General features: G+C 37.0%; 1 protein-coding gene across 2 annotated transcripts in view; it reads right to left on the bottom strand.

The window, feature by feature from the left end:
* deaf1 (DEAF1 transcription factor) overlaps positions 1–10000 on the bottom strand; it is a 30045-nt gene that overhangs the window by 60 nt on the left and 19985 nt on the right. Inside the window, exons 10-13 of one of the 2 annotated variants that reach the window (XM_005174255.6) lie at positions 5885–6141; positions 3545–3610; positions 1401–1490; positions 1–817 (exon numbers count right to left, since the gene is read on the bottom strand). The exon at positions 1–817 is cut by the window's left edge and continues 60 nt beyond it. In XM_005174255.6, coding sequence (XP_005174312.1) covers positions 722–817; positions 1401–1490; positions 3545–3610; positions 5885–6141 — 509 coding nt within the window. In that variant the 3' untranslated portion in view covers positions 1–721. The remainder of the gene's footprint in view (positions 818–1400; positions 1491–3544; positions 3611–5884; positions 6142–10000) is intronic. The other variant, NM_001130779.1, reaches the window with a different exon arrangement.

Here is a 10000-nt window from a genome sequence, read left to right as displayed (position 1 = left end):
TTTCATAAATTATGCTGTTCCAAACCCATCAGACCACATGTCTTCTGTAGGACTTAAAATAAGAAGCTTTAAAGAATGTTTAAGCTGCTCTTTTTCATCCAATTAAAGCAGGTGATGCTCTCAAAAAAAAAAATAACAAATTCAGCCGCATATGTATTTAATTAACACATAAATAACACGTCATGAAATGTAAAGCTGCAACACAGTAAATATTATATATTTATTTTATAAATAAATTTTAAATAGTAATACAAAAAATCAATGGAACTTCAAATCTAACTCGTTCGCTGAGCAAAATTGATGGCATTTTGCGTGATTTAGGTTTGGATGAGCATGAGGGTAAAGAGTAAATCCTTTTTTGACAGCATTATTTTTATGTACAAAATCCATTTATCACATGGTACAGAAAGTACCATCAGTGTTTCTCAACCACGTTCCTGGAAGACCACCAACACTGCATGTTTTGGATGTCTCCTTGGTCTGTCACACCCATTACAGCTCTTTCAGTCTCTGCTAATGAGCTGATGATCTGAATCAGGTGTGTTCGGTTAAGCAGACGTGGATAATGTGCAGTGCTGGTGGTGCTCCAGGATCGTGGTTGAGAAACTCTGATTTACACCACTTGCGCATGCTTTACATTTCACAGTGTATAACAGAGCTGAGATTTAAGCCTCAAACACACCAGTCAGTTTTAGAATCAGCCATCATCCGCGGGTAAATGCTAGGCCTTCCCTTTGTCCAGCTCCATCTGCGTGTCCTCTTGAATGCTGACGGATGTGTTGGGCTGACAGCAGTTCAGCTGATGCTCCTTCCAGTCCTGCAGGAACACACATCCAAGAGACTGGAGCTGGTTTGATATGGTGGTGCATTACAGTTTAATATGTTTAGATATAGTAACTGGTAACACTTTGCAATAAGGTTGTATTAGTTAATGTTAGTTTATGCATTTGCTACCACAAAGAAACAATGAACAATATATTTATTACAGTATTTGTTCATGTTATTTAGTGTAAATGCAGTTCATTGTTAGTTCATGTTAACGGTGCATTAACTGACGTCAACAAGCATGACTTTGGATGTTAATAATGTATTAGTAAAGGTTGAACTATGATTAATGGGCAAGTACTGTTCATACTTAGTTCATGGTAGTAAATACTTTGGCCATCATTAACTAATCAACCCTTATTGTAATGTGTGACCTAATAACTTTAACTGTTAAAAGCTATTAGTTGCTAGTTAATTAGTTAAAGTAATCAGTAACTAATTACTTTAACGTTTCCTGAGTTTGATTGTAATGCATTTATGTGCGCCTTTGGTAAAGCTGCTTTAAAACAACCAATATTGTGAAAAGAGCTACACTAATAATCATGAATTGAATTGAATGTTGGATCTAGACTCACCTTTCGCTGGCAGAAGCCGGAGCAGTAATGAACTTTATGGCAGCCTGTGCACTCACAGGACGCCTCTCGACCGCAGTTCACGCACGTGTGCTGAAACACAAACCACAGTAGTGTTAACCGTCAAATTTTGCAAGTCAGAGTTTGTCTTCTTGAATTCAAATTCGACGTCATTCATAGGTTAAGCGGTATACAACTTTTATATATGCTAATGCAGCGAAATTTAAAGTTGTGGTGATGCTGATAACAGATCATTCTTTGTATTTGGATGCCGATTACCGATATTTAGGCCAATAAATGTTTTTTTTCTGAGTTTGGCTTGATTTAGAATTTGACATCATATACAGGTTAAATAATATATATTTTGTATCTTTATTAAATTTAAAAAGAAGTTACAGATAACCAATTATTCTTTACCGATAATTCTTCATATTTGGAAGCAGATAATTTAAAATACAGTGGATAGCTATTTTTATTTTAAAATCTGACCTGAAATTCAAAAAACATTAATATATAAAAAACTATATGTTTCAGATTAGGTTCTGAAGATGCACTGGATTAGGGTTGGGCGATGTTGACCAATTTGGCATCGTACGATGTCTAATGTGGAAAATCGCAATGGACGATGCCGTCGTAGGCAGGGGGTGGGGGTGGTTGTTAAATATCAATTAGTTCATAACAATTTAATTGAAGCCTACCGTTTTCACTACCTGACCCACATGGTCTTTGCTTTACCCATATCCAAACCATAAATAAATAAAGTTACAAACAAATGACCACCTGTCAATCACTTTTTTTACACGGGACTTGAATAGCCACAGTGATCTGTGACGTTCTAATGGCTTTTCCCACAGGTGGTGGAGGAGAAGAGAGTTCGGTTGGAGTTCACTGTAGAGCATACATTTTCATTGTTTTCAAAATCCTCACCGCGTGCGCAGATTTAGGACACTTTATGCAAAATGCATCTTTGCACCAAAAAACGTCAAACGCAGCCCTCAGGAACACATTAAACAGTTGTTATGTGAACTTGCTGAAGTAAAAAAACTGCAATGCTGGCCCCGCCTTTGTGCTCTTCAGTTTGCTATGAAAATGACTAAAGCCATTCACTAAAGTCTGTGGGATGGGGTTTGCAGGTAACAGCGTTTGCCACTGAATCTACACACTTTAAGCGCGAGAGGTGCTGTATAATCCTACATTTAATCCTCACGATGCTGTCAGCTGTGCAAGCGGCAGCTATATGTAACATTAAACACAGCTCATGAAAAGACCGTTATTGCTATTAGGATGACAAATAATAAGTTATATATGAAAATAAATGTGAGGAGGGGCGATGGATTGCGGGCTCAGCATTGTGAAGTTTTTCGGCCATCAGCGATGGACGATGGCATTGTCTACCGGCACAACCCTACACTGGACATAACAACACTGTATATGCGCCGTACACATATATTTTGAACCAGAAGTCCAATGCCAAAACCAAAAATATATATAAATCTATATTTTAATACATGAACCATTCAAATGATTAAGATTTTTCAAATCATAATACAATTACTAACTATAAAAATACTGTATTTGTCATTAAATAAATGCAGCAAATTTTTCAAAACTTACCAATAGCGTGTAATATTAAGGATAGTGCTGGATAAATATATACCATTAATATTAACATAATAAAATTTTTAAAAATCTAATACGGAAATAAAGCAGCCTGGGACGTTCTACAAAATATGCTGTATGTATGTGTATATTTTCCTATGCACTTTTAATAAGCAAAAAGAGGTTTTCTATTGACCTTTTCCAGCAGAGCGTGTGTGTGGATGTGTGTGTGTGTGTGTCTCAGCCCTTCAGCTTCTCATCTGCAGATTCTGATAGTCCTGCTTCACTCTCTGTCACATCTGAACAAAAACACCTGCCAAACACAGCAGGCGACCGAGTGTGACGGTCATATGTGCTTCCAGCTTGATCGTAACACACACACACATCTGAAAACATCAACTACATCAGCAGATGCCAGACATATTTCAACACTCAAAGCTTTGCTCCATTAAATCTGATGAGTTCAATATGGTCACAACATATGCAGAATACTAATTACAGCGTAGCTATATACTGTATTAATGATATTTAAAGAACACTAGACTTACCTTAATGATGATTTCTGTGATTTTTCCCTCAGGTTCCTCAGTGAGTGAAAACTGACTCTGAAATGACTGAGAGAAATACAAATAAAACACAAATATGTTAACCAATTTATATAATTTAGTTTTTCATATTAATTTGTCACACGTTTGAGGTCATTTTGCTACCGTAAACGCCCTCTGTTATTAGCTGACTGTTTACCAGAACTTTTACCATTTTTAACAGTGATCTGGGACATTATGGATAGTAATATTTATACTTAATATGTTGTAATGTAAAGCACATTAATAACAGGCTAATTTATGCTAGCAATGTGCTAAGTTCATGCTATTGTTGTGCTCATATTAATGGTATGCTAACCTTGCTAGAAACATACAACATATTAGCACACACTGTATGTTAGAAACATGTGAGCCACATGACAATAAATGCTAGCATGCTAATCTGTATTCATTTGTGACACGTTTGAGACCTTTTTGCTGTATAAACAATTCTGTTGAGAATAAAAGGTGTTTATGAGACAATATGAATAGTAATGTTGACCACTATTAATAACAACAGCATGCTTATGACATCTTAAATCAGACAGCATAGCAAAACATATGAAAACACTATGATAATGTTTTAAAACATTAATAACAGGCTTAATAATGCTAGCAATGTGCTAATTCATGCTAGTGCTGTGGTCACGTTAAGGGTATGCTGCTAACCATGCTACAAACATACAAGATATAAGCATTCACAGTATTAAAGGATGTTAGAAACATGTGGACCACATGACAATAAATGCTAGCATGTTAAACATGCTACAAATATGCTAGTACTGAGTAAAATGTTTTCAACAAGTTAATTGATGTTTTAAGATCAAACATTTTAGCCATCCCTACTAAAAAAAACAGCTTAAACCAGCCTAGGCTGGTTGGCTGGTTTAAGCTGGTCGACCAGGCTGGTTTTAGAGGGGTTTTGGCCACTTCCAGGCTGGTTTCCAGGCATTTCCAGCCTGGTTTTAGCTGGTCAGGCTGGGAGATGACCAGCTAAAACCAGCTTGACCAGCTTAGCCAGGCTGGGAGCCCAGCCTAAACCAGCTATGTCCAGCTTAAACCAGGCTGGTCAAGCTGGTTTTAGCTGGATTTAGCTGGTCATTTTCCAGCCTGACCAGCTAAGACCATGCTGGAAATGGCTGGAAACCAGCAGGGATATGTGCTAAACAAGACTATTAAAGTTCTACTAACAAGCTAATTAATACTAACAGCACAATAAACATAGCAGAAACATGCTAATTCTTGTTAGCAATGAACTCAAACATGCTTGAAATACATTAGCTTTTTCTCAAAGTTGAACTTTACAGAACATTCGCCTGTATTAAAGGGCTGCTATTTTACCTCTTTTGCAAGATGCAAGTCTTTGGTGTCTTCACAATGTGTCTTTAAAGTTTTAGGTTAAAAAGCTCATCAGATGATTTATTTTACAATGCAAAATATGCCCATTGTAGGATCAGAGAAAAGTGTGACTGTTGCCTTTAAATGCAAATTAGCCCCCCCCCCCCCCCCCCTTTCACACATGTATGTCTGCTTCTCCTGCATTACATCAGATAAACAGTAGTGATGGGAAGTCCGGATCATTTTATTGACTCTAATCTTTCATCTCGTTCATCGAGATGAACGAATCTTTCTTCGATTCATTTCGGTCATTTGGTTCAACTTGCCAAAATATTATTAAAATGTTACGAATTGCTTCCAAACACTGCTACAACTAGCCCAAAAGGGAATAACTCAAACCCAAAGACTCGGATCAAATCTCTTTCCGGCTCTAAATGGATTTGATCCGTTCTCGTAGTTCCCGAGTCATATTGAAGATACGTTTAAAATGAACGAATCGTTCAAAAACAACCCATCACTAATAAACAGCAGTCAGTACCAGAGACAGGCATGAATGAAGCAGACTTCCAGCTCATTAGTCAAAAATACCAATCAAGGTTATTTATTGTATTTGTGGAGGAGTTTGTTCAAGCCTTTCTGAAACGATGAGTCACATACTAATTCAATTACAAAGTTTGCAGTACACACACACACATATGTTTGCCGACACTATGCAGCTGTGGTGATTCCAGTGGTTATTACAAACATGCCCTATTTTAAAAACTTGTAAAACTCATTCTTGAGGTGCAGCTGATCATAGAGAGTTAAACAGATCTTTTAATCCCAGTTTCTTTGCAAATCCTGTTTTGTGGAAATGTTTACACGCGCTTGTCAATCAATACTCCTATGTCACGTTGCAGTGGTGGGCCTCAAAATCACTGGGATTTGGATCCTATTTTAATGTCAGGATTGGTCATATTTGCTCACCTCTTTTCTGCCGCTGCTGTTTTTGTCCGGGCTGATGGTAGCGTGTGCTCCGCTCTGACTGGCTTGTTTGGCTTGTGCGATGAGGACTTTGAGTTGCTGGACGTTGCTGAGCAGGGTGTTCGCCATCTCCTCCAGGTACAGCCATGTGCGCTGCTCGCCCGTCTCCAATCCATTCAGTAGCGTACCGGCCGGAGGAGGTTTAGATTGAACCACAGCCTGCTGAGGAACCACCGCCAGCGCTGGAAGAGTGGTCAACACTGAAGAGAAAAACAAAACACAACTATTCAAAAACACATGCTAGCAACATGCTAACAGTCTTGTATAGTTTTTTTAAAGACAAAGCCACAAGTTGCTAAGTAAACCAGTTTTTAAAAAGCCAGTTTTGGTTTAGTTTCCACCTTGGTCAAACCTAAACGCGGATTGTGACTTTAGAAACATCTTAATACATGCTAGCAACATGCTAACAAATTTGTGTAGTGTTTTTTAAAGACAAAGCCACAGTCTGCTCAGTAAACCAGTTTAAAAAAAGAACAATTTTGATTTAGTTTCCGCCTTGGTCGTACCTAAAAAACACACTGTGACTTCAGAATGAGGGATGTGCTGATACACCACTGCTAGAAGCCTAGCCTGAGCGATTGAAATGTTCCTGTGGGACGGCTGTGTTTGTAGAGGTGAACCAGAACTCTGACAGGTACAACCTTGACGAGTACATTTACAGTCCGTCCTCATCCGATCTCCCTTTAACCCTGACCTACATTCACTTTAAAAGCTTTTGTTATAAAAAAAAGGCCAAGCGGGTTGGAAAATATGTGCCGGACAGACAGAAGAGGACACATTCAGCGTCTGGGTGTGTTTTAATAACGTCCCGGAAGCGACCCAGACGAACACAGTGTGAATCTCAATGCTGTCGAGGAAATTTGTGTTTAAACAAATACAATATCCGACCCTCTGATGGTACAGTAAACATCTGTGTAGTTGATTACGTGGTTTACGAGAACACTAATTTGTATAATGACATGGGCATGACCTAGTTGTACTCTATTAATGTGGTTTACGAGGATACTGATTTGTATAATGACATGGGTATGATCTAGTTGTTCTCTATTAATGAGGTTTATGAGGACACTAATTTGCATAATGACATGGGTATGACCTAGTTGTACTCTATTAATGTGGTTTACGAGGCCACTACTTTGTATAATGGCTTAGTTATGACCTAGTTGTACTCTATTAATGTGGTTTACGAGGCCACTACTTTGTATAATGGCTTAGTTATGACCTAGTTGTACTCTATTAATGTGGTTTACGAGGACACTAAATTTGTATAATGGCTTAGGTATGACCTAGTTGTACTCTAATACAGTGGTTTACAAGGACACTGATTTATATAATGGCATAGGTATGACTTAGTTGTACTCTATTAATGTGGTTTATGAGGACACTAATTTGTATAATGACATAGGTTTAACCTAGTTGTACTGTATTAATGTGGTTTACGAGGACACAACAGATTTCCTTGTAATATAAATTACTTAAAAATCATACTTAACGGCGTCTTTTACCATCTAAATTTTGTTGCAGTTTCCTGCTGTGAGGGTTAGATTTAGGAGTAGGGTTGAAGAAGGGCCATAGCGATTATAAATTGATAATAGAGATTTATAAAATACTACTAAACCATAAAAAAAAGAGTTTTAATTAAATTAAATTGAATTTTTATACATTTTTGTTTGCAACATGAACAAATTTGATCTACAAAAATAACACAATCCAAAATAAATATTTAATCCTAACAGTACTTTATGGTTAATTATTATATTATATTACATTATATTATTAATTTCTTGTCGTCTCAGTCCCTTTATTAATCTGGGGTCGCCACAGCGGAATGAACCGCCAACTTATCCAGCAAGTTTTTACGCAGCGGATGCCCTTCCAGCCGCAACCCGTCTCTAGGAAACATCCACACACACAACGGACAATTTCACGCGAAGGCAGGGAGAACATGCAAACTCCACGCAGAAACGCCAACTGAGCCGAGGTTCGAACCAGCGACCTTCTTGCTGTGAGGCGACAGCACTACCTACTGCGCCACTGCCTCACCCCTTAAATTATATTATATTATATTATATTATATTATATTATATTATATTATATTATATTATATTATATTATATTATATTTAACTCAAACTAAAGAAATTAGCTAGCTCTCAGCAACTCTCACATGGTCGCCCACTAAAGCTAAGCAGGACTGCACCCGATCAGTACCTGGATGGGAGACCCCATGGGAAAGCTAGGTTGCTGCCGAAAGTGGTGTTATTGAGACCAGCAGGGGGTGCTCAACCTGTGATCTGTGTGCGTAAAAATGCCTCCTTATAGTGAAGAGGACTCTATACTGCTCAGTGAGTGCCGTCTTTCTGATGAAACGATAATCCAAGGTCCTGACTCTCTGTGGTCGTTAAAAATCCCAGGATGTCCAACGAATAGAGTAGGGATTTAACCCCGGCATCCTGGGCAAATTTGCTCACTGGCCTCTGTCCGTCATGGCCTCCTAACATCCCCATATCATAATTGGCTCAGCTGGTTTGCGGTCTGGCGCAATATGGCTGCCGTCGCGTCATCCAGGTAAATGCTGCACACTGGTGGTGGATGAGGAGATTACACTTAAAATGTGTAAAGCGCTTTGAGTGTCCAAAAAAGCTCTATATAAATGTAAGGAATTATTATTATTATTATTATTATTACTACTAAAACAATAAAACCAAATGTTTTTTTTAAATAAACAATACCTGTATTAAAAATAAAAATTAATTTAACCTATTTCAGCAAATTAAAAAAATAAATAAATATATATATATATACACAATTAAAAAACAAAAATTGACAAATAAGAGAATAAAATATAAAAAGTATAATAAAACAACTTTCTCACATAGGTGAAACTATATCAATATTTAAAAGTAATTTAGAGTTAAAAAGCACATGAGTTCAAACTGTCTGACACCACTTCTACATTAATCCTTGATAGACATGAGTATATTTGAGCAGTTTTCTGTGGCAGAGCTGAATTTTGCTGTAGTATTATGGTGCAGGGCTACAGACACACTTTATTTTACAGTTATTCTCTTGAATCAGTCTGAGTGAGTCGAGGTCAGGGCGCTCTAAAAGAAAAGTGCTGAAGCATTCCGCTCAGTCTTTTCCGGCACGCACAACCTGACAGAGATAAAACGAAGGCGAGAACGATCATCTTCTGAGACAGAGACACGCTGAATCGCACGTCACGCTGCCAAGAGAAACACCTCCACAGAAATCAAGACTGAACACAAACCCTCATCCTGTCTTATCTTGAACAACAAGACTAGAAAGACAACGACAATATACTGTTAATATATACAGTGATGTGTGGAATCAATTGCACAATTCATAGTTTTGTACATCACATATTGGCATAATTTGATGTATTCCTGAGTAAAATATAATTTGCACTGTAAAGTTATATGCTAGAAAAATTAAATTATTTAAACTGCTAAACCTGCTGGCAACAGTTGTAAATCATGTTAGCAATGTACAAAAACATGTTATCAGTGCTTTAAAATATTAGCAATGTGCTAAAACATGTAAACAACTCTCTAAATATAAGGCAATTAGTTTTATGGCATATTATGTACTTTAAGCAATGTACTAAAACATGCTAGTAACATGCTATTAGTGCTTTAAAATAATAGCAATGTGCTAAAACATGTAAACAACTCTCTAAATATAAGGCAATTAGTTTTATGGCATATCATGTACTGTAAGTAATGTACCAAAACATGCTAGTAACATGCCATTAGTGCTTTTAAATATTAGCAATGTGCTAAAACATGTAAACAACGCTCTAAATGTATGGTAATTAGTATTATGGCATATCATGTACTGTAAGTAATGTACTAAAACATGCTAGTAACATGCTATTAGTGCTTTAAAATATTAGCAATGTGCTAAAACATGTAAACAACTCTCTAAATATAAGGTAATTAGTATTATGGCATATCATGTACTGTAAGTAATGTACTAAAACATGCTAGTAACATGCCATTAGTGCTTTTAAATATTAGCAATGTGCTAAAACATGTAA

Source organism: Danio rerio, chromosome 25 (assembly GCF_049306965.1).
Source record: "Danio rerio strain Tuebingen ecotype United States chromosome 25, GRCz12tu, whole genome shotgun sequence".
Lineage (NCBI taxonomy): Eukaryota > Metazoa > Chordata > Actinopteri > Cypriniformes > Danionidae > Danio > Danio rerio.
The sequence above is the reverse complement of the archived record's forward strand: the minus strand, read 5'-3'. Positions and strand labels throughout refer to the sequence as shown.